This window comes from Coffea arabica, chromosome 2c (assembly GCF_036785885.1).
Source record: "Coffea arabica cultivar ET-39 chromosome 2c, Coffea Arabica ET-39 HiFi, whole genome shotgun sequence".
Taxonomy (NCBI): domain Eukaryota; kingdom Viridiplantae; phylum Streptophyta; class Magnoliopsida; order Gentianales; family Rubiaceae; genus Coffea; species Coffea arabica.
In genome coordinates this window covers 1,337,715-1,363,814 of record NC_092312.1, presented here as the reverse complement: position 1 = coordinate 1,363,814, position 26,100 = coordinate 1,337,715, and the positions used below count along the sequence as shown (strand labels likewise).

The following is a 26,100-nucleotide window of genomic DNA, read 5'->3' as shown; positions in this document are numbered from 1 at the left end:
GAAGTCTGGAACAACATATTAATGTATAATACAACAGCCACATGGAATCAAAATAACCACATCTTTCCCAATTCTATAGCTTTCATTTTCTTTCTTCTCTTTAAGCAAAACACAGGGTGAGAGAAAAGCAAAAAAAAAAAATTTTTTTTTCTACACAACATACATACATATATATATATATATAAAGAAATTGAAGAGGGACAAACACAGCAAGAAGAAGCAGTTGAGTTGCCAAAATAATGTAGACTCTGACTATCTCCAACTGGTATAATTAGTCTACTAATACCAAAGTAAAGTTAATTGATTTGGGATTTAAACAAAAGCATTAGATTGTAAGTATTATCCAAAGCTATACAAAAGCTGCCCAATGCCTAACCTACCATTTTAAGGAAGTCAGAGCAATTATTACACTTTGGAGAGACTACCAAAAGTGAAAAGACTAAAAGCGAAAAGGGATAAGAAAATATATATTCCCCTTTTCGACCGGAAAGGAAAAAAAAAAAAAATAGTGATCCAGCTGTGAGGTCCGATAGGAGAGAAACCAATGGTTAGAGCTCCTTTGCGGAGAAACAATAATATATATAATGCCTGTAACTTTTGTGTCTACTACAAAACTAATTCATGAACTTTCGACAATTTGGAGCTTTACACAGACAAGGGACTCTGAATTCATCGCACTCGTCAGGATCGAACAAGTAATCGTACCTGCAACAATGTGGCCAAAGAAAGAATTCATAGCTGGTCAGTCTGCTTCTTCTCCTCTCTACAATGTATCAAGCGCACAACCACCACCACCACCACACCCGCACAGACACGCACATAAAGAGAGAGAGAGAGAGAGAGAGAGAGAGAGAGAGTTTACGTTAATTCATCACCAGCAGAGACATTTGTCTTGGCAATAAGCACTATCCGGCTCTCGTCATCACCTACGCTCATGATCCTTGCATAGCAGTTCGGCATGCACTGTTCCCACCAAGCAAACCCAAATGACTAAGCGCTAATCAGCTATAATAACTGCTAATCAAGAGACAGATAAGATCCCTCCCAGCCAAGGTAAATCTACTCATATTCCATTTCAATCTAATTAAACCATATTCACGTATTTCATATTCTCCTTGTTTTTCCCTTCCATTTAATCCCCTACCAGTTTCACCGTATAAACCCTTTCTGCATTTTCTTAATCTTTTTTTTTTTTCCTTCTTCATTGCACCGTATATATGAAAAAGCCCAAATGTACTCACTGAATGGTTAATTAACCGCGCAATGTTTCCCTTATCCGTGGCGTCTACTACGACTTCTTCACTGATCTTAAAAAGCTGCATGAGAGAGTTGTCACAACCGTTTTTAAGTTTGAGAGGGTTGACTACAAAGGTTTTACCAAAGATATTCAAAAAAATGGAAAACATAGCACTGTAAGCCAATGGTGGTAGATTCGCGTACATAGCAATCTTTGCCCTTATTGCGATACTGGGCCTCCCTCAGATCTGCAATACTGCGCCTGACCTGCTCTCCGCGATACTCAAGAACCTGGGGGCAACACAGCACATATCGTTTTTAGCAACTAAAACATAGTAAATACGAGAAATACAACTACTTAATCATGTCAAAAGAAGGTCCTCCACATAATGGAATTTATGAAGCAAGTCTAAAGCAAGAAGGATGGGCTTCTGTACAATCATCAAAGGACCGAAATATGATATGTCAATGAAGAAGTAATAAGCTCAGACCAAATGAGTGAACGAAACACAATAAATTCTTGACATGACTACAAAATTGTGTTGACCAGTGAAATAAGTTGAAACCAACTCAAAGGAGTTAAACATGCGGAGATCAATTGCAAAAGCAGATGCTTCCTAGACACTCATTCATTAAATGTCCCTAACAAGTTTCATTAGCCTGAACTCTTCTTTTTATAGTTCAGAATAAGCACAAACTCTGGTGACATGTACTCTCGTACCCATACTGGTATGCAGTTATTGCCAATCACTGTTATAGGTTCGTTTCATATCGATGCCATTCTAGATAATCATCAGACAAGTTACAGATTACCCAAGAAGCATCCACATATCCCCATTGTTCCAATGTGTGCCAAATAGAGATCCTTCATGAAAATAACAACCAACTTTCTATGATGTTTAAAACACATACCATTTCTCCTTCTAGGATATTCCTACGAGCAAAGAGGCCCCATCCATGGATTCCAGATCTACCAAAACAAACACGTTCCATTTCCGTTCTCTACAGTAGTAAATTAGCTATCATAATGTGAGAACTTGAATCGAGCCACTCATAACCACTTGAGTAAGAAATCCAAAAAAAAAAATTGCCTGTAAATGGCGAAGACGTTCGCGGAAAGTAGAAAAGGTCTTAGGCTCTTCTGTTTCCTGAAAGACGGAGAAAGAATTAAGCATTTAAGTATAAACTCTAGATTCCTATGTGCAAAACAATGATAAGAAGCTCACTTTGATGATATTCAGGCTCTGTATTGCATTTAGAGAGTGATGGCAAGGTCCCATTACTCTGTGGAAAACAGCCTCTTCGCTCGTTCTCTGGCCCTGGCAAAGCAGAGATCAAGAAGGTCAAAGATTAGCCAAGTTACAAATCTGCAATTGTTCAACCATTAAAACAATTGTACAAGATAACAATAGCATAGCACATTGTAAGTGAAAACCATGTATCCTGACAGGAATGGCATCATTAAATGATTTATAGAAACACTATAACACATGATTTACTCATCAGAAAGGTCTGTCATTTCAAGGTTTCAGAAAACCAACAAACGACAGAAAAATGATTTCATCTCTGTGATTTGAATGTTTTAAGTACCTTATTATTCAATCTCTTGTAAATCCGGCATCTTGCAGCAGAGAGAGGCTCAACATCAGTAACCTCCGTACTTGGGGCTTCCTCAAGTTTCAATCTGTTTGATGAAATTAACCTAGAACAGGTATTCTTCTTGTTCTGGAGAAGACCTTTTGTAGAGTAAGTACCTTTAGGAGTCTGAATAATCAAAACATTATCTGGATTTGGAGCCCTGTACCAAAATGTATAGCCATGAGGCTAAATAACAGAAAAATCACATTATCCACCCCCCATCCATCCTTCCATTCCCCTCGCATTTACAATTCACCCATGAGATTCTAATTAATTTGACAAAGACACCGGTCAACCCATCCAACTGTGCTAAACATTCCCTCCTATTACTGCTTTCAGAATGATGCTTAATATGCCAAGGATGCCTCAGATAAGAAAAATGTAATGCAGGAAGACCCTTTACCCCTCTTCCTTTTTAAGACTTGCACAGCCTCCAGAACAGTACCTGTGGTAAGCGCAATAGGAAACCATTTTGGTGATCTGTTTCCCATTTTTCTCCAAGCAATGCAACTGCAAGTTTAGAAAATAAAGACTTTATAGCCTTGGTACTGATAACAAGAAAAAAAAAAAAAGAGCACAATCTATTAGAGCTTTTAATCTAAATGCTTCAAAATCAGATTGATTATCATGTTCAACCTTTTGAACTTTCTTAATACACATTTCACACTAATTTGTCTTATTTGGTACTCAAACCCATAAAAGAGTAGTATATGACAAAGCTCTAACAACAATTGGTACAAATAACCTCACCTCCATGCGATAGCCAGCCCTTGATGCACATGTTGCATGGTAATAAGTGGAACACTTGGAACATTGTGTACAGGAGCCATGAATTTGCTTGCAAACTACACAGATCTGGAAGATAAAAAATCAATACCAGTTCTAGTGCTCACAGTAAAAGCTTCGTGTGACTGAATCAGATAACACTATGACATATATAAGCAAAAAGCAAGCCTTCATTGGTGCAACATACCAACAAATAAAAGAACTTAGTCCCTCTAAAAAACCTAGCCCTAGTTAACAATGTCAGAGTTCATCAACTAAAGTAGAATGGTTGAATTTTTAAATTTGAATGTCAAGCAGAAACTAGATGTGTTCTTCTGCAAAATTTAAGCAAAATATTATTCTACCTTGACAAAGGAATTTGAAGGAATCCTAAGGATGCCGATGGCAGGTTCCATCTTTTCCTCACTTGCAAAACAAACTTCCGGTTGAAACCAAGCACATGTAATATGAACCCATAGAGGCGGAATATCAGTAGGCTTCATAGCACCACCTACATTTTCCAAGCAGTTATGAGTTAAGAGAAATAAAAGTTCATATCAATAATTCAACAGAGTCCCCAGTGATCCATTATAAGCACTTTTACTGACAGTTAGCCTATTCCCATGATAGCACATACTTTTGATACCCCAAAACATGCTTCACCCTATGCAAGTCTCTGTAAAATCAAAGTTGAGTAGAAAGGACAACTCAACACATTCTGCACAATGAGGCATGATTCACCAGTACTAACATGCGTTCATTTGACAAAGAGAATGAGGTAGCGATGCTAGCAATGACTAACAACTCCTAATGGATAAAATATTTTTCAGAGATCTGGAAATTTTGGTTAACCATTTAAAGGGAAATAAAAATCTTCTTGACCCCTCAATTTTTTAGCAGAAGATCTTTTACGGCTTACTAGCTCATCCAATGTGTAATAAAACAAAACAAGTGCATAAAAACATATTTTTCCCGATACCAGAATTCAAAAACCACAATAACTCTGGAGATGAGAATTTAAGGAGAGTTCATGCCTTTGACAGGGCAGAGGCAGCAGTCCCGCTCAACATCAGGTGTCTCACAGGATCTACAGACCCATGAAGTGAAATCCTGAACATTTCTTGCACCATAGCATTCTTGATGAACAGCTATTTGACATCTGGTAGAAACCATAAGAACATCAACAACACCTTTCTAACATCTTTTATTTGCTCATACAAAGCAATATTAGTTATATACACATATCAGCACTACTTTGCTCATTAAACTTTCTTAGCTTAATCCCACAAACTTCTTGGAGAAATATATGCAAACAAATCACAGGACGCAAAAATAAAGAAGAAGAAAAGATATGACTATTTAGCCCTCAGTAAATGAAGCTCTACCTTAACACTCACCTGTTGCATATGATGATTTTGTTGTAATCCCAATCTTCAACCCATCGGCATACTGCACACCTTTCTGTCGTCCACTTCGCATAAACAGGTTCATATTTCTCTGTTTAGATTACAAATACAAGTCAAATCCTACCCCCTCATTTTAACAAAGTGAATTGTTCCATCAAAGAATAACACTAACTACTCAGGAAAGGAAATACCTTGAAGAAAAGCAAGCAATTTCTGTCTCCTGACTTTAATGGAAGGACGTTTAAGAGATTTTCCAGGAACCACATTGCGTGAATGATACTCAGCTACCTTCAGCATCTGCAAAACCAAATGGATCCTGTTAGAAATTCATTGGAGAGATAATATGAATGAACAATCATCAATCACTGGGAGTATCAGCTTATTTTACATTGATGATTTAAACGAAAATATATGTATACACATTTCGGATGAGATGATTCAGGTTCATTAAAACAGAACCCAATAGTGCATTAACATCAAAGAAGCAGAACATAAGTTCCTAAATAAACCGATGAAATGTAAGAAGTGAAATAATGCGCTTGAACCAGACTGGCACACTTGATCTTCAAGTAAAGCATAGAGCATAAATGACATTTAAGGCATTCAATAAGATACAAACCCATTGCTCGAGTGGTATCATGGACCCTTTCACCCTGATGCTAGTCTTCCAGTTTTTAGTTTTGCAACCTGTATGTCGTTCCCACTCACTTAGTGCCTGCTTCTGAGTTCCACAAGAGCCACACTTGCAAACAACTCTACAATATAGATCAAAAAATTTGACAAAGTTCAGATCATAAAAATTTACAGAAATCAGAGATATCACACTGACTGCTCTGAAATATCTAAGAAATCAGTAACTGAGTGCTTCGCATTATTGCTTTCAGTAGTTAGTTTCATTCAACAACTCAAAAATTTAGAGGTTTTTGTACAATACAAGCACATTGAATCTTTTTTCTATCATCTTGCTTTCTTCCTCATCTTTCTTTCTCTTTCATAAGTTACAACATATAAAGCATGCGAGAGCCTCATTAATATCCAATTTAACTTACAACAAAAATAGTTCTTTATGATCACATCTACGCATAATCATCAACAAAACGGAGCAAGAAAATCAATTTAAACAGAGGGAGGGACCATACAATTGTATGGTGCAATACCCTATAATCATTCAAACTCCCTTGGATGGAGAAAATAATATTCGAAACCATGTTTAGTAGCAGACTTTAAAAGGTAGAACGAAAGAGGACAAAAAAAACTGGAAAACATCTGAACAAAATCTGATGATATTGCAACACCATCCAGGAAAAAAAATGCATTTCTGACAAGTCAGATAGACATTTTCATTATGATTTCTGCTCTAATAAAATTACTTACATTCGACTTTCCATGTATGAAATAACTAGGCATCGAAAGGCGACAACCACTGCCAGCAAAATAAATTTGAGATCACAACAAATACTTACAAGTGAAGGCTAGGAAAATAGATGCCTTCCACCCCAGAGCAGACAACACTGACTTTATCAGGCAGACCATTCTTCTTGTTATGTCTGAGTCAAGAACAACATCCCCATTTGATGTTCAGAGACCAAACTACAGAATGCATAAACATACAAATGATAGACAACACAGACTTACTTGGTTTTAGAGACCAGATTTTCGGAGTCAGATAATTCAAAATTAAACCTTGCTTTGCATTCAGGACAATAATATTCGGTGGTTCCCAGATCCTAGAAACAGTATAACAAACATGTTAAATTCTCATTGAGAACCAGATAGATTTGCCAATTTGTTCGAATAGGGGCAAATTTAGAGACAGTGAATGAAGAGATGACCTTATAACTACTGTTTGAAATTTTGTCACACTCGGCATGCACCCAAACTTTACAGCCATCACAACGTACCTAATTGGTCAAGGAATTACAAATTGTGATATAAGAGAGAAAAGAAAAAGAAAATGAAGAAAACAAAGTATATAAAGGCATGATTTATAGATGTTCTGTGTGCGTGTGCGTGAAAGGAATTGGAACAATGTGGATATAGTTTGATTGTCTTACCCAAGTACCGCTATCTGACTGATTCCAAATCTTCTTGCATATGGCACAGTAATGCTTCATTTTCTTTAACTGCCATGTGGAAACAAAAACACATGAAAAGACAGAATACCAAATTATAATTTTGTAAACCTGTAGGCAAAGGCATTTAACCAACCCGAGCGCAAGAAGGACACAGACGACTGCTTCCAAGATTTGAATCATTCAGTTTCTTTGGCATTTTAGGAGACATACTCAAGCCACAGGCCTCACAGGATTCTATCCCTTTCTTTCTGAGCCGCTCCTGCACAAGGGAAGTAAAGATTAAGAATTAGAAGGAGCAGTATTTAGCTGTATCAAACCATTGCTATGAAGGCAAATAGAAGCTGAATTGGCTTTGAAGTGCTGGAAAAATGGTAAATTTTGAGAGTTTAATGCAGAAGGCATCAATATTTTATTGTTGAGACCAACTGTTCCCCATCCATCCAGAAATTACTGTGACATTGTAACTAAAATAGGACTCGCCTTATTCAATGAATTACACTCCTGATCCTGGTTTGAATCAGATGCCTCATATACCCCTCTCGTCAGAGACTGGAGATATTCTAAATTGCCCGCTGCTGCATTGATTTCAACCATCAACATCTCGTTAAATCCATTTTCAGCCAGAAATGCCTCCTCTATGGCAGTACGCAGATCACTGGGCTTTCCATCATTCAACTCTGTCTGTCCCTGAAAACTAAACCAACAAAAATCCCACCACAATTATGGCATGAAAAAATTAGTTGGCGACTGGAATCAGCAAATGCAAGAAGCACGTACCTATCTACATAGTCTACAAAAGGAAATATCATCCCTCGTTTAACCCATGCATAATCCTGCTCATCAACATATTCAATGTCCATAAATACAAAGATCCTAGCAAGAGCATGTACTTACCACACACACATACAAGTGCCCAAGAGCAAAAACTCAGCACACCAAATATGGTAGATAAGATAACAAGCATAAACTTACCCTTTGCGTCCCATTACCAGAATAACCAAAAAACATCACGCAAATTGCACCAGCAACACGGAAATTCAGAACTTGTTGAGGAGTTTGTGTTTCCGTATCAAGGACAATAGCTGGCCAGGCAGGGCAACGCCTCCCGGATATGGCCCAAACTATATCACCTGAAACAAAGTCATTGGGACCATATATCCTGCGTTTCTTTTCCACCTCCTCCTTAACGTATTCATTAATGCCACTCAAATATATACACTCTTCTAATTCTCCATCCTCCTCGATCTCTGCTTGCTGCTCATGCAAAGAAGTTAATGTACTCCGCGAGCTAGAACACTTCCTAACACCGTATCTCTTGGACCTTTGAGACCCCAATTCTTCCGTTTCATCCCCCGGATATGGAGGAACCTCACGACATCGGTAGTTAACCTTATCCTTAGTATCTCCACGAAGCTTGGAGTTTTTGAGATTGGCTCTTTCTTTATAGGGATTGAATTCAGGATCCAATGCTGATTCCTTCGCACTAGTTTTACTCTTCTCTTTCCGCCAATTATCAAGAACTGAGTCATTAAATCGAGAAGGTAGAACCTGAACTCGCCCTCTGGAAGTCCTCACCAGGGGCGGGCGAGGAGCCTCCTGCACTATTCTATCGCCGCTGTCAATACCCTTCAATTTTGACTCCGCCTCAGCCGGGCATAACGAACCTCCATTACACCAGGAAGCGGCCGTGGGCGCAGCAGCAACTCCGGCAACGCGCCCTTGTGCTAGAATACTCTGGATACCATATCCACTGAAAGGAATTACACCTGCGGCAACGTCACGGAGAAGACGCAGAGGATAGTAGCCGTTATTAGGTTTCCGTTTCTTCCGATTCCCAGAACTTTCGTCGTCCTCTGCACCCGAGTCAGCGACTCGGCAGCGTTTCAAAGTCGGCATTACCGATTTCAAGTTCCTCTTGATTATCATCTTCCTCAATTACCTCAATCACCAGTTCAGGCCCCAATTCCAACTCCCAATCTATCCTCGGATGCCCTAATTTTCCATACTTCGAACCCTAAATACTGGAATATGCATATAGATATAGCAGAGAAACTTGGCTCGCAAGCGAGAAACACTGAATTATTTCCCTCGGGGAAAAAATAGCAAATAGAATAATACGAGCAATCGAATTAAAGAATCGAAACTGGGTGAAAATATCGGCTTCGAATTAATAGAAGAATAGAGGGAGACGTCGCAATTGCAGAGAGGTTTGGTGTGTCTGAATAGGGGATCTCTGTTCCGCGCAGCTTTCTTTCTTTCTCTCTCTCTCTACAACAAGCAACTACTCATGTGAGAGAAGGAGAGACCGAAAAAAACACACAAATACTATGTATAAATTGTCGCGAATGGAAGTGTAGGTAGCCTTGGTATACTCGAATTGAAATAATGATGCAATATTTTAATTTTCCTTTTCTTTTTGGAAAGATTTTCTCGTGAAAGCAAGGGGTGATATATATATATATATATATATGTAGAGAGAGAGAGAGAGATTTTGTGTATGTTAATGCACCTACTATGAGTCTGCTGCGGGTGCGGGAGATTGAAAAGGGGAAAAAAAACAGAAAAAGAAAAGAAAAGAATATGCGCGAGGAATGAGGATGACGGATTTGGGCCTGGAGTTGGTGCTGATCGAAGGAGGGAGGGGCTGACTGGCTGATGAGCTCATTTATAGTCTGACAAAAATTGTGGTATGTTGCGACTGAAGTGCCACGTTGGGGTGGGAGTGAGACCAAATTCTGGTGCAGTAGCAAACATGGCTTGGGATTAACGTTAGACATGGTGGTGAGTTTGGTTGTGTGGACTGGAGGAGTGTGTTTCTTTTATTTTCGGTTTTTGCAGAGGATTGCTCGAGAGCATGTTCCGAGGATGTTGGAGAATGGTCGCTAATGGAAGATAGATATTTGGATGCTTAATTTTTTTTTTTTTTCAAATTCTTTTTTGACGATACCTCTTTTTTTTATTTTTCCCGCTTCTCTTTCTCTTTCTTTTTTTTTGGGTTTTAACTTTTCTCCTTTATGGTGGTGATAAATAACTTTGGCTTCTCTGGTTTCTTGAGATTTAATTGATGAACTTTATTCGTACAAGAAATAGGACATGAATCGATTGATTATGGAGTCGGGTAGATTGGACAATCGATTATGGTTGGATCCCTCGTCGAATTTTGTCGGGAAACTCATCCTATCGGTTCGTTTGGGTTTTTTTTTTTTCGTTCTTTTTTTTTTTAGCTTTCTATGTTGAATAATTCGTGTTCTGTACGAGGATTAGAGACGCCTGTTGGGTGCCAGTAGCCAGGAACATGGAGGAATTATTTCGACCATTTTCATTCATGTTGGAAAGAGGCACGGCTCTATGGTACGATAGATTCGAGTATTCTTCAGTCTTTTTCTTTGGGGCGGAAGGGTTTGGGCATCTATCTGTCTATCTGTCTTCAAGCATAGGATGGGATCATGCCGGAGTTGGTGTCTGCCGGTCTGAGAAAGAAATGGTGCCAAGTTGCCAGCCACCAGACTACTACTAGCTTGGACGACCAAGGCGAGGTAAAATCATCATCAATCTTTTTGATACTGCTGCTCGGAGCAAAAAAATTTGATGTTGAATTACCCCCCTTTTTTTCCTTCGATTTTGTTTTCTCGTGGATGGTCTCCTTTCATTGGTCTAGAAATTTGGAGCAGCATCGGAGGTGCTTTAGATAAATCTCTGTAGCGTTACAATTAATAATTTTAATTGTCCGGAGAAGCTCTGATTTTGTCTAATGGGGCGGAAATGGTTCGATTCAGGAGAGCCTCCTTAGCCATTAGTGGGCTTGTAAGTTGGCCATGGTGGCGGTCTACTAGTCTACGGTAACAGCCAAGATTTATGCTGCACTAGAAATAAATAAAGCGATGGTGTATTGAAGAAAGAGGAGGGGCCACCACCCGGGCGGCTCTTCCGCTTTTGACCGGAGTTTTCTGTGGTTTTGAGTCACTTGAGTGCGAGTTTTAATCAATCGTGCATGAGATTAAGTGGCTATTGACCAAGATGAATAATTACGTAATTTGTCGAGAAGCGAGGTTTTTTTTTTTTGAGGGAGTAATTTCGATTTGTACTATGGAGGATGATTTCTACAGAGGTCAGGTGAGGTAACTTGCAGATAATAAAATCCGTGGATGACACCAAGCAAGCAGCAGCCCCCAAATTGAATGGTGGCTAAAGTTGGGGTGGTCTTTCTTTGGTTCTTGTTCTTGAATGCTGAACCGTACGTCTGACGAATGGCCAGTTGTAATGTAGATTTGGCCAGGACTCAGAAATATTGATTAGTAGGGGATTCTGTCTCTTTGCTTAATCCATCCTTACATTTTATTATTAATTTTTTGGAAAAAAAAAATTTTTTTTTTTTTTTTGGTCGCAGAGGATGATGGTAGTAATATCTGATGACTCTGGCTTTTGATAATTGAGCCGGGGACTGGGTGAAACCGCTTCTTCTTCTTCCGTGGCTTGCCCTTTGTCAGTGCTGGACTAAATTCGTCTTGGTTGCAGAGAGATGTCTGAGCAAAAGAACGGATTCTGGGCTGAAGCCTGTAAAAGGAGTACAAGAAGAAAGGTAAGCCGTAGAGCGAAGCCGTAGTTGGTAGATGTATTCCGGGATGCGGTGGTTACAGATAGATCGGCAGTAAAAGGATTTTGGAGGGTTTTTTTTTTTATTTTTGGGAATTTTCAACTGCTTTTGAACGGGAGATTTGTGCAGCAGCCTTTAGACTAATGCAGAAAGCGGATGTTGTGGATAATTTTAGTGTTCCATTTTCTTCTACTAATGGGCGGCTGGCTTAGTAGCAACGTGGTACTCCTACTTAGTAGTACTGTACTGCAAGGTAGTGGTAAAAGTTTCCGGAATGCCCAGTTGCAGTAATGGTGAGGAAGTGAGGCCTGCCAGAGGCTGAGGCTGAGGCTGACACAACCCAACAACCAAGCAGCCTGGCACTAGGAAAGATTACTGTGAAGAAAGAGTCGACGGGTTGAATTTATTATGCTTTGCATCCCTGAGGAGGTAACAACCAGTATAGACATTGGACAGAGACACTTTAAACAGAACTATAGAGGGGAGGCTCTTTAAACATGAAGGAGAGAGGAGGAAGGGGCGATGGTGAGTAATGAGAGAGGAGGCGAAGGGGGTGGTGGCCGCGATCGCGATTGTGGTGGGTAGAAGAAGAAAGAGGTCGTAGGACTTTTTTTTTTTTGGTTAAGTGTACTCGTGAGATATTTGGAGTGTTCTTGGGGTGTGTTGTTGTAGCATTTAGGTGAAAATTTGTATTTAGAGAAAAGTCTAAATCCAAACAGACTCCTTATTACTCCCTCCGTCCCACTTTGATAGTCCTGTTTCTTTTTTCACACAGTTTAAGAAAAAGTAGTTAACTTTATTGAAAAAATAAATTTAGATTGCTATTTTCCTAAAATACCCTCACATTAAATATGGTACAACTTTATGGGAGCTTGAATTGATGGTAAAAAAGAATCAACTCTCATTAAATGGGATAAGTTTATAGTAACAACTACTTACATTGAATAAGGGTATTTTAGAAAAATTAAAATACAACTACATTTTTCAATTGGAAAGTGGACTACAATTTGGGACAGATAAAAAAGGAATACAAGACTATCAAAGTGGGACGAAGGGAGTATTTATTTGGATGGTACGTTATTTGAGATAATTTTTTTAAAAAAAAATATTATACTACATTTTTAATGTAATTTATACGAAATAAGAGAGTGATTGAAAAATATATTAATGACGTAAGCAAATAAATTTATGTTACTAATTCACTGTTTAAACAGACTCATTCATGACTGTAGACTGGTTCTTGGTAGAAGAATTATTCTCTAGTCAATCTTGCATTTTAATGGTTTATTTAGTTTTTGAATATGAATGGTACCGTTAACTTAAAATTTTTCAAAAAATGAAAAAATTTAGATAAGGAAAAGATTAACTAGAATTTTTAGGAAGAGTGATAGGTTGGATGGTATAAGGGGAAGGAATGTTGTAATTAATAGGTTTGAGGTGCTAAGAGGAAGGAAGAGTGATAGGTCTTAAGTTTGAGACTTTGGACCTAAAAAAAAAAAAGGGAGAAACTTAAAGTTTGAGGTGCTAACATCTTTTTTGGAACAAGTAAATGATAGTGCCATGTCTTGGGGGCTATATATTTTGGAAAATGATAGTGTATTCACATGCCCAACTTTGATATCCACACACATTTACCATGGTAATTTTTTGTTGTCTCTCAAGCCAATTTAAAGATAGTTACATTTTCCGTATATTTTTTGTAATGCAACTCCCAACGGAAATTCACTTTTAGTTATCCGGGAACGAATCTTCCTTGGTGACTTAAAGACTCGTAAACCAGCATCGGGTATGAAAATTTGAACCTTGAGGTGGGATGCCAATGCCATCGAGGAGGACAAAGAGGAGCAAAACATTTTAGAACTGAGGGCATTAAGTTCCAACCCTTTTTTTTTTTTGCGTTTAGCACTGAGTATTCGAGACTAATTGGAATTCGGCTTGTGGAGCACCTGCAATAGTCTTAAATCAATAAGTACGGGTGCAAATGAGTCGAATCGAATTTTAATCTAATCGAGTCGAGTCTCAACTTAATTTTACGAAACTCGAACTCGAGCTCAACGAGGTCAAATGTCAAGCTCGAACTTAAAAAATAAAATAAAATAATTATTTTATTTTTAAAAATAAATAAAATAATAATTTTTCTTAATATAAAAATATATAAGTAATTTTATTATTAAAATAAAAAATAAAAATATACACATATATATATAATCGAACTCGGAGTTTAATATTTTTAAATTTGAGTTTGATTTGATCAATTTAAACTCAATTCGATCTCGATATTGACCAGATCAAGTCGAGTCGTACTTGACCCGCTCGCAATCGACTCACGAATGTATCGATTTGTTTGCAGCCTGTCAATGATGCAACCACGTCCAGACCAGTGACAAATGTTTTAGAGCCTTTGGCTCTCCTCTGTACCCAAAAGAGGGCGGGGGGGGAATTTTCCAATTTAAAGGAATCAAAATCAGTTCCACACCCCATTCAACCTACCGAAACCTCAAGGAAAAATTACTGGTGCATTTTTTTTTTGTTAATCAGAGAAACGTAAATAAGAGTTCATAATCGCCTACACGACCAGACCACACAAAATAAAAATTCCGTAAAAAAGTAACCCAACCTCCTGCAGTCAAAAGAATCCAAGACTCAAACTTTTCCAGAGGGCGTAGCAGAAATACGCACACTCTTCCGAAAAGGCTTCTAATAAGGAGGGAAAAGCTCGCAAAGCTTTAAAAGAAGGACCGTTGATACATAAATAACTTTACTGATTTTTTATTCAACAAACTATATACAGCTTCAATAGGATATTTCACCTTTGGAAGAGATCACCTCAGTTTACAAACATTTTAGGATCCAACCGTTCCTGCTTCCCCATACATTATCTAACACCAGCTACTAAAATATTACAACGAATCTCCTCATAGCTTCATCAGGTCTCTAACTACTAAACTGCTACCTTTCTACACTTTTTTCTTAGTTTGTCATGTATTAACAGCTATTGCTTCTTGGAAGAATCTGTTTCTTCCGTTTTTGCAAATCTTCCACGGATCCTTGGCTGACTGTCTGCCAAAGCTTTCCTGCAAGCGTACTGGAGTACAAAAATCATGAGCGCACTCCACATTAATTATCTGTACAAGACATAGTGTGATGGAGGGAACTCAAATGTCAAACTATTCAAAGACGGATTAGGATGAATTGAAAATGCCTAAACTAGGCCTCAAAACTGCGGATGACATCCAAGTTTTTTTCCTCCCCCCTGACAAATACAACCCAAAAGAAGGCGTCTAGCAGAAGACGCATCCGATTTGAACGCTTTGCAGCTGATGATACCCATCCAAGTCAATTGCTAGTAGTAGCACAGACATTAATTGCAATACAACAGTCAAATTTATTTGCAACTTACCTTTATTTTTCTCCCAAAGTTCCTCTTTGTCTTCTTATTCCTGTATCTAGAGAGCTTTTCCTGGCGATCTTCAGATGTGCAACTGGTAATGATTGGTGGTTGTTGTCCCGCTGGAGAATGGAATAGGTTTATGCTGCCATTACCAAGAGTCTGTCATAAAAACTCAGTATCAATGACCCAGCCCCATCCTGCTGAAAAGGCGAGAAACATCTAAACATTTCTCAGTTTGTAGACTACACCATGGAAGCAATGCATGCGTGGGGAGCAATCATAAGCAGAATTCAAGTGGAGTAGTTTCATTAGTGCCATTTCTAGGTGGACCGGATAATCTAGACAAGTACCATTTTAGCCAGCCATACCAGGTCCAACACACAAATTTGCTTCTAAATAGCACAGGTCTGGTGATTTCTTATACACATTTGTGTCAAAGATGAAGGGCAAAGAGTATGGCTGTGGTGATTTCTTATAGCACAGGTCTGTTGAACGAATCAGCCTCCAGGTACTATATGAGCAAAATTAAAAATGAGGCCATTGATGCAGTTACTGCTTGAGTAAAGCACCCTCACTTGGCAAGCAGGAATCAAATAACTATAAAACAGCAATAATAACAACGCAAGACTAATAGATGAAGGTCTTGAATCAGCCAGTCTTAAATAACCAATGCCAGGACAATTAAATTGCTATGCGTGCAAATTATGCTTCTAATGCCCTACTTGATTCATTAAGTTAAGATTATGTTCCCATCCCATTTCGAAGTGTGGACGACCTTATTTACCTTCTTTGCCAAGAAGAACATCCTAGACATCCTCACTCACTCCAACTGGATTGAATATCGGGGAAATTTTGATATGATCAATACTGGAAGGAAGACAGTATGGAAAAGAGTAATTAAACTTGACCTTTATGTCTCCTTCACTGTATGCTCTTCGCATACCATAGACAGCCCCCAGGTCCAATCCAGGAAAATCAAGGAAATTAGGCCTCATTGGAGCACCATGAATCCATTGCATTGAGCTTAGACACCCTGAACTAACACTTTTCTGGAATGATCCTTGAGAAAGAAAATCTCCACCTGCAATCAACTTTTCTTCAGGAACTTTGACATCCAGAACTTCAGAGAATGTTGCTTCTGTAGCTTCTTTTGCTAAAATGTCCTTCTTGCACTCGTAAAAAACCTCACTGAGAAGTTGTCCATTATCTATTGATGATTCAATATCCGACACCTTGAGGTCTTGAGAAGCAATAACATCTCCACCACAAGAGATCATTGAAATTGCAGCTGCCATTGGATCAAGGCCCATAATTGGCTCTTCAATTATGGGTTCTGGAGCCTTAAATAGATCGCCTTCTGCCCCAAGGTCATACTCAGAGATCGAGGATGACTGAATCAGGTTACCCTGCATCAGAATTCATAATCAGAAATTCAGTAGAGACATATGGGAAGCAAGAAGTACCAAGATCATTGGAGAAACCGTTTGTATCAACCCTGTGCTGGACAGGTATTTTGGAGATGTCGACTGCTCGATAGATAATACCATTTTTTGAAGGAAAAGCTATGGTGGCAACTACCAGCCAGCTTATGACCAAATATTGGTTACTAGACCTGTAAAACTAATTAATACAAAACTGCAGAGAATACGAGCGTCTATAACTCCTTGTTGCTGTCAGTTGCCTATTTAAAAGAGAACTGAGTTGATGTTATTATTCTCCTAGATCTTTCTCTCAACAAGCAAATGCCATGTAGTTGACTTCAACACCCTAAAATGAAAAAAGAATCTCAGCCTCCAAGCACTCAAAAGGTGTATGAAGTACAAAATCTTCCAACGCTCAGCAAGTAATAAGTTCAGTGTGACTTTTCCAAAGGAACAAAGATAAATAACTAAAGACACTGGAAAAATAATGAAAAGGGGTAGCTTTTAGCTTTTGCTTTTTCTCCAACTTTTGCTTCTTTTCGTTTATATAAAGTGCGGTTAAAAGTAAATCCTGAACAACAAGGAGGCATCAGAATAGTTGAAAATAGTTAAGAAAGAGAAGCCGACGGGGAGTGAAACAGTGGCCAATAAGGTCTTTTTAAGGGGAAGAAAAGGAAGAGGAGTATGGAGCACGGAACTTCTGATTGTGATACATTGCATTCCTTTTCTTCCATATTTACAGATCCAGCACACAAAAGAGGACTTAAACTCTTTCTATATATGTACTTTCTATTACTCCACCACCGTTTCTAAAAGAATACAAAATAAGCAATTCTTTCGAACTGAAAGAATCCACTTTTTAAGCCTTTCTTCAACGAGTTCAAGCATCCTATCAACTTACTTGGTCACTCACAAGTCCCAGATGCTACAATTGGACATTTTAATCGACTGACAGGCAAAAACTGTGTTAACCAAGATTGGGTTTTTGCACACCTCGTCCCCTCCCCACCCCCCCAACCCAACCCAAAAAACCCCCAAATTTTGCGCCAGGTAAACGATGTCGCAAAAGTAACTAAAACAAAATTTTGCACCAAATAAACAGAATATTGTGAAAATAACTAAAAACCATTGTTTAAATTGCCAAAAAAAACCCAGAAAGAGCTTAATTTTGCCTCATTTACATAAATAAGAAGCCATGTATAAAGGGGCTAGAAAGGCAAGCGGTATAGAGCCCCATTTCAACCCAGAACCAAAGTTTAATAAGCAAGAAAAAATGTAAATTCAGTAAACCAAGAGGCCAAGAAAAGGGCAGAAATGGATACCGCTAAAACATTGGGTTTCTGAGCAAAATAGAAGTCTGGAAGCTGCTGAATTTCTTGAGGGTAGCTCTGACAGTAAGGGAACATCATCCCAGTCTCTGCGTACATTTGTTTGCCTTCCCACCTCTTTGTAGATTGTTGAGAAAAATTAGTAGTCTGCTATCACAACTTTTGTGTCTCCCTGTCCGATATGCATAATTTTGATAGAGGAGAGCACTAATGGGGAAAGAGGCCCTTCTTATAGATGTCAAACGAGCAAGAGTGAAAAACAGAGCAGTGCAAAGGAGAGCAGCTGCTGCAGAGAGAGACAGCCGTAATGAAGACAGAGAAAGTGAGGGCCTGAAAAAGAATCTCCTTTTGGTTGGTTCTTGGGGTCTTCATTAGGTGAGAGAATTTAATATATCAAATTTAATCAGGTACTTCGCATATGGCTCCACTCTCCATCCCTTTCTTTTCTTCTTATTTTCTTTCTTCTTATATTCTAGGGGGAGGAGGGATGGGCCAAGTGATATGGGGAAAGGGGGCGTAAGCGAGGATAGCGAATTATATTCAGACCTCTCACTTAAAAAATGTCTTATATTTTTGGATGATGCTAAATAGGGATTATCCTTCTTATATACTTAGAACTCCTGTGGGTTGTATTTTTTGAAGAGCTTTTTTTTTAGTCATTAACGCTATAATACATTTTTTAGATGTATATGTAAAATTAAGAAAAAAAAAAGAAAGTAGTTAAAATATGTATTATGAGAATATTCTCAAGAAATTCAAAAAAAAAATTGTAGAAAAGAAGCAATTCAAACAAAGCCCTAGATTTGGTTTTGTACATTATCTACATGTAGCACGTAATAGAAATGGGATGCTTCTAAATTCACATGTCACAGGTCTTAGTGAAAATTGTAGCATGATTGATGCAAAGGTATATCGAGGGTGCCCCGTCACTTATTGTTTTGAGTGAGTTTTGTCTAAACAATTTAGAGTCACTTAATTAATTAAGGTATTATACTTTTGGTTATCAAACACGTCTGAAAAATATTAAAGTCTAAATCTATTAAATTTAAGTACTAACTTGAGTTATCAAATAGAGATTAATTTGAATGTGTGTGAATTTACACCGAACCAAAACAAAAAAGATTCCCTTTTATTTGAATATCGAATAAAGGATACCTATTTCGAAAAATGAGGGCATACATTACATGCCCTCCAATATAGTTCAACACCTTAATTTTTAAACACAGCAATGACTTGCATCATTAGCATTGATGAACTTACCATTAGTACTTAAATGTAGATTTCACAAGGCGTAGGATGCAAACATTATTGATTCATCATCGGATAATCAGATGGCTCCTAAGGTACATTTCGTTCCCTTAGTGATGTAATAAATAATAATATCGGATGCAGAGTAGCACGAAAAGTTTTTGCTTAAATTAAGGGCTACAGGGTTGTCGAGATCATTTAAATTGAAAAAACAAAAAGTTAGAAACTTGTCAAGGTCGTTGTGGTGTGTTAATCTAATTAACCCGAGGGATTAAATTAAAAAGTTGATAAAATAATCTGACACTTGACCTAATTGAGGAGATTAATGGGGGTGCGGTCTGTGGTTTCCTCGAGTAAACAAAGCAGGATGGAATGGACTTTTAAGTAAATGTGACCAAACTTCACAAATGAGCCCTACAACCATTTGTCATTATTAGAACTTTGTCTTTGCATTCGATTCTATATAAGAATGAAAAATAGATGAAAAGATGGGGCACTGTTGCGAAAGCTAGAGGGACATCAACATCAGTTTACTATGTGCAGCGACCCCATCACTCCCATCATGCTCAATATTATAGTATGTGTTGGGATTTTGCATTTTCTAGGGGTTAATGTACTTGCACAGATTAATGCACCAAACTAGGCTGTCATACGTGCATTATATATACATATATATTTGTGTGGGGGGGGGGGGGGGGAGGGTAGGGTAGGATCGTACGTGCATTATTATTATTTCTTTGTGATTGTTTTTTCCTTTAAGAGGCTTGTCTCAGTCATGTGCAAGTGCAAACTTTGATATTTGTTGGTCCATCAATCAATACACATCTCAGCCACTGGCCCAATGGCTCAGTGGCCACCAGGGAGGGACTTAAGTCCCTCCTTGGACTGTTAATGAGGGTTTAAATTTTATCAGCAGCGAAAAAAATTTAAGGGTTGTGCCATAACACTCTTTTGATCTAGTTGAATCTATATACCCACTAGTCCCTAGTTGAATCTGTATGCCCACTAGTCCCTGCAACAGCCTCCTTAGGCTCAAATGTATCGTTGCTGACAAAAAAAATCAATCAACACACATCTCACGCTAACAACAGAGAAAGAGTTGAATGAACGTGCGATTTTTTTACGACAAAGCGATCGAACCAACTTGTACGGACAAATATATTTCTAACATTGAACCGCGGCTACTTTCCCTCTGTGGATGCGGAAGCAGACCACCGCAATCTGTTCAGCCGGGGCTCTAAAGCCCAGCACAACATGAAGTTTCAACCTAATTCTTGCAATGAACATGGAACTACAAATGTATCAAAAAAATGTTACCGAGGAGTTCCGTACGTCATGGAGGATGCAATCATTGTACAGCACTCATTCATTATTATTCTTAAAAAAGAAAAAAAATGAAGTTCAAAGAATAAAATTATGCAGTTTTTTTTTTTGCATTAAACGAGAGTATTTTAGAGAAATTAAACGACAACTACGATTTCTCAATCGAGGAGACGCCGTGCTCCAGCTGGATGAAAACATGTTCATGCTCAAACGTGTAGAATATATCCTTGCGTGGTAGCATTAGCATTTTACAGTTTTACACTACACGTACCTCGAAAAGAAAGGAAGAAAATGCACGTACCTTGAAAGTGTGAATGGTTCAAAGTTTACTTTTGTCGTTTTCCGAGCATAAAAAAAAAAAAAAAAAAAAAAGAGCCCCATGCACTCCCATTGACACATTCTATTTGTTGGTTTTAACTTTTTTAATTAAAGGAAGCACTCTAACTCAGAGCAAAACACAGAATTTGCAGGCAACATGCGAATAATAAAAAAGTGTCAAATTTCTCCTCCATGCCAAAAAGAAAGAAGTGAAAAAACACAGTTAATATCCTCAAATAGGAAAAGCCCACCGAGGGATTCCAGATACGGAAGTAGAAGACAGTAAGTAGTATTATGACGGAGTCAGAGAGTGTGATGAATGAATGGTGAAGAATATGGAGTGTGTTTGGACAGCCAATTATTTGGCCAAATATATTTGCTGACATCACCATTACAATTTCCAATACACCTTTTTATCTTTCCAATTACCTTTTTATCTCACATACATCACATCACAAAAAGTGCTACAGTAAAAATATTTCAAATAACTTACAATCCAAACACACTCATGGAGACTGGCGGAGGGGGCATTGGGATCGGCTGTAAAGTGCGGGGAAAAGGCGGAAGGAATTTCAAACATGATTAAAAGCTCCTCCAATAGACAAGAAGAGACTTGAAGGGTGGAGTATATGCCCACTTTTGGTCTACGAAATACATGTCGGGAGCCAAAAATGTGCACTTTGGAATGGCTCCACGACGGCAGATGGGTATTTTTACATACCTTAAATTCCCACATTAGGAAAAACAAAAAAAAAAAAAAAAACGAAATAAGTACTTTTCAGCGTTACAACCAGCTTCAAATCTACCTACTCATCATCCGTAGATGAGCACACTTTTTAGGGTCCGTCGTGTCCAAATTTCCTTGTGTCCTATCACTGCGTTCCATCTGTTGCTTCTTTGTTACAGCATTTGGCACCCAGCTCCACTGAGCAGCCGAACAAGTGCAGGAAAGCACATACTACTGTAGCACTATCGAACTAGCTACATGCATGCGTGATACCAGATTTCCCATCCAATATTTGTCAATTACAAATTATATGCCTCTTAAGTTAAGTCGGAATGCTCCTTCGGATGGATGGTTTCGAGATAGTCTAGTTAGATTTCGAGATAGTGTGTTCGAGTCGCCTCTTTATCGTTCATATATTTTTGGAGGGCGAGGTGGTCAGGCACCAGAAGATTAATCTAACAAAATTGAGATACTCTCTGGCTTATGAGCCACAACTCAAAATGTAGGTGATCTCGTTGATATTTTAGGAAAGGAAAATCTTAAAGAAAAAAATATAGACATACGACTCACACGACATATATATAATCTAAATTACGGTTCAACTTCTGATGTTTAAATAAAATAAATATAGTATGATACTCACTCAAAGGGAAAAAAAAAATTATGACGATGCCATTGAAGAGAATTGTAGCCAAACCCAAACTGTGAAACCACTTAATAGAAGTTTTACACTGGCCGACGGTGAGGAAAAGATAGATGAAGTGGATCTAGTCACGTACTCGTATTCCCGTATAATTACTGAACAAGAAAGCTCCTCAGTTCTGAGGGCGGCAGCAACCCCACTTTTGGAATGCAATCAGTGTGTGTGTGTGTATATATAGATTATATGTATATATAGACTAGGGATGTAATCAAGTCAAGTCAAGCTCGAGCATTGCTATACTCGAACTCGACTCGACTCGACTCATATATACCTAGAGTTCAATCGAGTATAAAAAATCGATTCTCGAAACTTGATTCGAGGAACTCGCTTGAAACTCGAGACTCGACTCGATAAGGCTCAAACTTTAGTCAAACCTTATCAAACCGAGTCTAATCAAGTTTTTTGACTCGATTCGAATGTAAATTCTGTAAAATTTATACCTATAATGGTCATTTTATAATTATAATACATATATATTATTTAAATTATAAATATATTATTTAAATGCCCCCGACTCGACAAGTCTCGAGCCTCAAAATATTGGCTCGAAACTCGACTCGAATTACAATCGAGTAGCTCGAGACTCGACTTGTAGACTGACCGAGTTCAAGTCAAGCCGTTGACCGAACTACTCGCGAGCTACTCGATTCGACTCGCTTGTATCCCTAATATAGACACGCAAAAGGGCGCGTTCGAACTTGTGATGATGGAATTCTAGTTGTTTAGCTCTGTACGTATTAATTACTACATACTTTTCGGTTCGAGAAGAGAACGGTCAAACATGTCCGAGCAACAGTAACAGATCAGGTCTATTATTGCTTCTTGATCGATCATTGCCCATTTGATCAGGTCTATATATGTTGCAGTTGAACAGCTTCATCAAGTGGAGATGGCGGGGGGGGGGGGGGGGGGGAGGGCCATGCGTATAGTGACGCAGATTGCAGGGCATGGGTAAAGCAGGATTGCAGATTTGAAAGAGACGGCGTCTTTTTTTGCCCAGCTGATAGAAAAAGAAAAAGAAAAGGGAGAACAGCTGGAGAGGATTGTAGTATAGTGGACTGTTGTCGTTCTCAACGGAAGAGTAAATGGTTATTGGAGTTTGATTGGAATTATTATGGGACCTGGAAATGTTGTCTTTGCATGGACCCGAAATAGATTGATCTTTTTGTTCTTTGTGAGAGCAAAAGCAAAAGTAAAGATAAAAGAGGAGGAGAGGGTACAACAGCACAAAGCGCGGCGCCATCAGTTGTAACTTGAAGCTGACAAATGCGTGAGAGCGACTGCTTTATTCGGGACAACAAGGGCGCGTGCTTGACATTTGACAACCCCCCGTTATGGCCTGGCCTCATTTTGGTTGCCTGCACCCGGGCTGAATCAATTGTTCGGTGCAATTTTTTTGTTTTGTTTTGTATTGCTACACAATTTGCATCACATTTTTAAGTATTTGTTTGGATAGAGTATTATTTGAAATAATTATTATAGCACTTTTTTGTGATATGATGAATGTGAGATAAAAATAATGCTGCCGATGTTATCTCCGATAGCAGGCGGTGAAGTTGACCAGTTCTAATTCTTTGCGCTGTGAAAAAATCATGCAGTAAAACCTCCTATTGATTGAACTTTGTCTTTTCTAAATTCGGTTTTGGAGAATTATCGTGTTTGGATTGTATTTTTTCTAGATTTTTTTGTAAAAAAATTACCGTAGCGATTTGATATATATTGGATAAAAAGGTGATTGGAAAATGTATTTGCGAAAAGCGTAGTAATTTTTTTTTTGAAAAATTACTGTCCAGACAAGGCTGAGATTTGAAAGTCAACTTGTTAAATTTCATGAGATTTGAAAGTAAACTTGCCTTTGGAAGTAATCTCATGGAAGTCCCAAATAAGTCCCAATTAAACTCATATTTTGAATGGGTATTACCGAGTATATTTCAAATTAGACACAATTCCATATTTTACATTCTTATTCCGTCCATATTAAATTTGGGTATGGATGCCCGTTGGCTCTTGAGACTTTTTGCCACCTCCAGTTATCAACAAATGAGGAGAGCCAAAACAAAACGAGGGGAAATTCTTTCCCAACACGATACTTAGAACCTTTTCTTTTTCTTTTTTTTTTGGAGGGGGTGTGTGTGTGTGTCTGTGGGGTGTGTTGTTGTTCTAGCAAATAAAACTTATATATATATATATATAGAGAGAGAGAGAGAGAGATGCAGGTAAGTTTGGAATAAAGTGGAGGTGGAAGTGTGGAGCTTCTCATGTCATTGCGTGCAGTGCGAGCTCGACCGTGCTCCAACAGAAAAGCTACTCAGCCAGGATGCTACTGGACATGTAGGGCCGCGCCACCACCCGGAGAGTCCCCAACAACCCTCCTTACCATCATCGTTTTATTCTAGAAGCTTGTACTGCTGCCTAACTAATCCACACATCCTGCAATATTTTTAAAAGCATATTATTTATTGAGTGAATTGGAGTTTTTAGAGGCTGAAATAAAAGTGCAAATTATCAAATTCCCATCATGATGAACGAATGGTCTTCGAGTGAGAAGAAAGATCGTTGGGGTCTCTTGGAAAGAAAACTGACCGGTGACGAGGGTCAAAAATCAGAATGGGATGGGTTTCATTAACCGGCATAGTAGCAATCTTCTTATTTCTTCGTCTCACGTCTCACATCGACCTATTGGGATCTGTGAATTTAGGGTTTAAGTTTCATAAAAAAACTCTAAATATTAACGTCTTTTAAGATTCTGTCTCACATCGATCTATTGGGATCTGTGAATTTAGAATTTAAGTTTCATAAAAAATTTTAAATATTAGCATCTTTTAAGATTTTCTATGAAATTATCTTAGATGTTAAACTTGACGATTTCAGAGTGAAAAGAAGAAAGATCGTTATCCTTCTGCCTCTTTTCAAAGCAAAGATCAATTGTTTGTATTTTTTATATTAAAAAACAAAAAGAATTGTTTGCGTATTCAGTGAACAGCCTGAGACCTTTTGCCAATTTGCTTGCTTCGAATGCTTCCAGTTCCCACATGTCGCTTTCAAGTTGATTTCAAAATTATCAAAATGCCCCTTCCTCTTTTGTCTTTTCTGCCTTGTCTTTTTCCTGCTGTGTAACGTCTGAATAAGCTGCGCGTACGCTGTACTGCCAACTTATATAAGTATTACATTAATTAATTAAAGGGACATTTACAACAAAATTTCTTACGTCATCGCTCTCATCCTACACCACTAAATCCCGCTTCAATTAGGATCCCAAAATCACATGGCTTTTTCATCCCTTTCTTCTCCCCTCCTCCCCCCCCCCCCCGGCGGGGAAAAATCACAGGTTCCCATGGAAGGGCCCAAAAAAAAAAAAAATTTAGGTTCAGAAAGAAGGAAAGGTATGAATAAGTGGCATGGCCACGTAGGAGGTATTTGGCCAGTTGGGCGCTGGTGTGGAGATGGAATCGGAATGATTTAGATTCTTTCCACAAGAGGAAAGGGAAAGCAAGAAATACATACATTGTCCCTAGACCATAGCCATGGGTGGTGGCACGTCGATTGCCCATTTTGCACCGTGGCTGCGTGTTTTTGTGAGTGTACAATTTGGATTCAGCTTGTTTTCGATTCATTGATGCCCAGTTGGCCACTATTATGATATCCCCGTGTGCCGTGCTTACTAATACTACCATGGATTTTAAATCTTACCAATATTTTTAAATTAATTTTTACTACACTGATAATGTACACGTTGTCAGCATTGAATGAATGACAAATATGTAAAATTTGAATATAAAATTCAACTTTTGCACACATATATCATAAATTTAATAATAACAGTGTACGTAAAATTTACTCTTTTTTTTTTTGTTTTTGTGGATCTGTCTCAGATAGGTTGCTATTTTTCTCAGTATTAATAAAGCGGAAATGTATTTGCATCGCGTT

At 38.3% G+C, this 26,100-nt stretch overlaps 2 protein-coding genes across 5 annotated transcripts; both read right to left on the bottom strand.

The window, feature by feature from the left end:
* Positions 1–291: 291 nt before the first annotated feature.
* LOC113724892 (histone-lysine N-methyltransferase ATX4) lies at positions 292–9,754 on the bottom strand. The gene is made up of 23 exons (XM_027247772.2): positions 8,093–9,754; positions 7,898–7,953; positions 7,601–7,814; positions 7,254–7,379; positions 7,100–7,168; positions 6,878–6,946; positions 6,681–6,772; positions 6,509–6,592; positions 5,665–5,800; positions 5,237–5,342; positions 5,037–5,136; positions 4,674–4,798; positions 4,005–4,150; positions 3,625–3,729; positions 3,320–3,384; positions 2,827–3,034; positions 2,463–2,555; positions 2,328–2,384; positions 2,149–2,238; positions 1,441–1,527; positions 1,242–1,316; positions 863–963; positions 292–705 (listed from the first exon to the last, which is right to left on the bottom strand). The coding sequence occupies exons 1-23, from the start codon at positions 9,044–9,046 to the stop codon at positions 615–617; spliced, it is 3,249 nt and encodes a 1,082-aa protein (XP_027103573.1). The 5' UTR covers positions 9,047–9,754; the 3' UTR covers positions 292–614.
* Positions 9,755–14,459: 4,705 nt separating this feature from the next.
* On the bottom strand, positions 14,460–18,330 carry LOC140004146 (uncharacterized). 4 transcript variants are annotated; one of them, XM_072073306.1, is made up of 4 exons: positions 17,849–18,315; positions 16,014–16,511; positions 15,115–15,264; positions 14,460–14,799 (listed from the first exon to the last, which is right to left on the bottom strand). In XM_072073306.1, the coding sequence occupies exons 1-4, from the start codon at positions 17,951–17,953 to the stop codon at positions 14,707–14,709; spliced, it is 846 nt and encodes a 281-aa protein (XP_071929407.1). In that variant the 5' UTR covers positions 17,954–18,315; the 3' UTR covers positions 14,460–14,706. The 4 variants fall into 4 exon arrangements, with proteins under 4 accessions (XP_071929407.1, XP_071929408.1, XP_071929410.1 ...); XM_072073307.1 differs by lacking the exon at positions 17,849–18,315 and adding an exon at positions 16,587–17,484; XM_072073309.1 differs by lacking the exon at positions 14,460–14,799 and having other exon boundaries at positions 15,140–15,305; positions 15,890–16,511; positions 17,849–18,330.
* Positions 18,331–26,100: the final 7,770 nt, after the last annotated feature.

Excerpts from the sequence above, each read along its gene's own strand:
- LOC140004146 (XM_072073306.1), bottom strand. The coding sequence starts at position 17,953 with ATGTACGCAGAGACTGGGATGATGTTCCCTTACTGTCAGAGCTACCCT. Across the intron at positions 16,512-17,848 it reads AGAAACCCAATGTTTTAGCG|GGTAACCTGATTCAGTCATC; the intron begins GTATCCATTTCT and ends ATTCTGATGCAG. Across the intron at positions 15,265-16,013 it reads ACAGTGAAGGAGACATAAAG|ACTCTTGGTAATGGCAGCAT; the intron begins GTCAAGTTTAAT and ends TTTTTATGACAG.
- LOC113724892 (XM_027247772.2), bottom strand. The coding sequence starts at position 9,046 with ATGATAATCAAGAGGAACTTGAAATCGGTAATGCCGACTTTGAAACGC. Across the intron at positions 7,815-7,897 it reads TTTGTAGACTATGTAGATAG|TTTTCAGGGACAGACAGAGT; the intron begins GTACGTGCTTCT and ends TTGTTGGTTTAG. Across the intron at positions 2,385-2,462 it reads AGAGCCTGAATATCATCAAA|GAAACAGAAGAGCCTAAGAC; the intron begins GTGAGCTTCTTA and ends TCCGTCTTTCAG.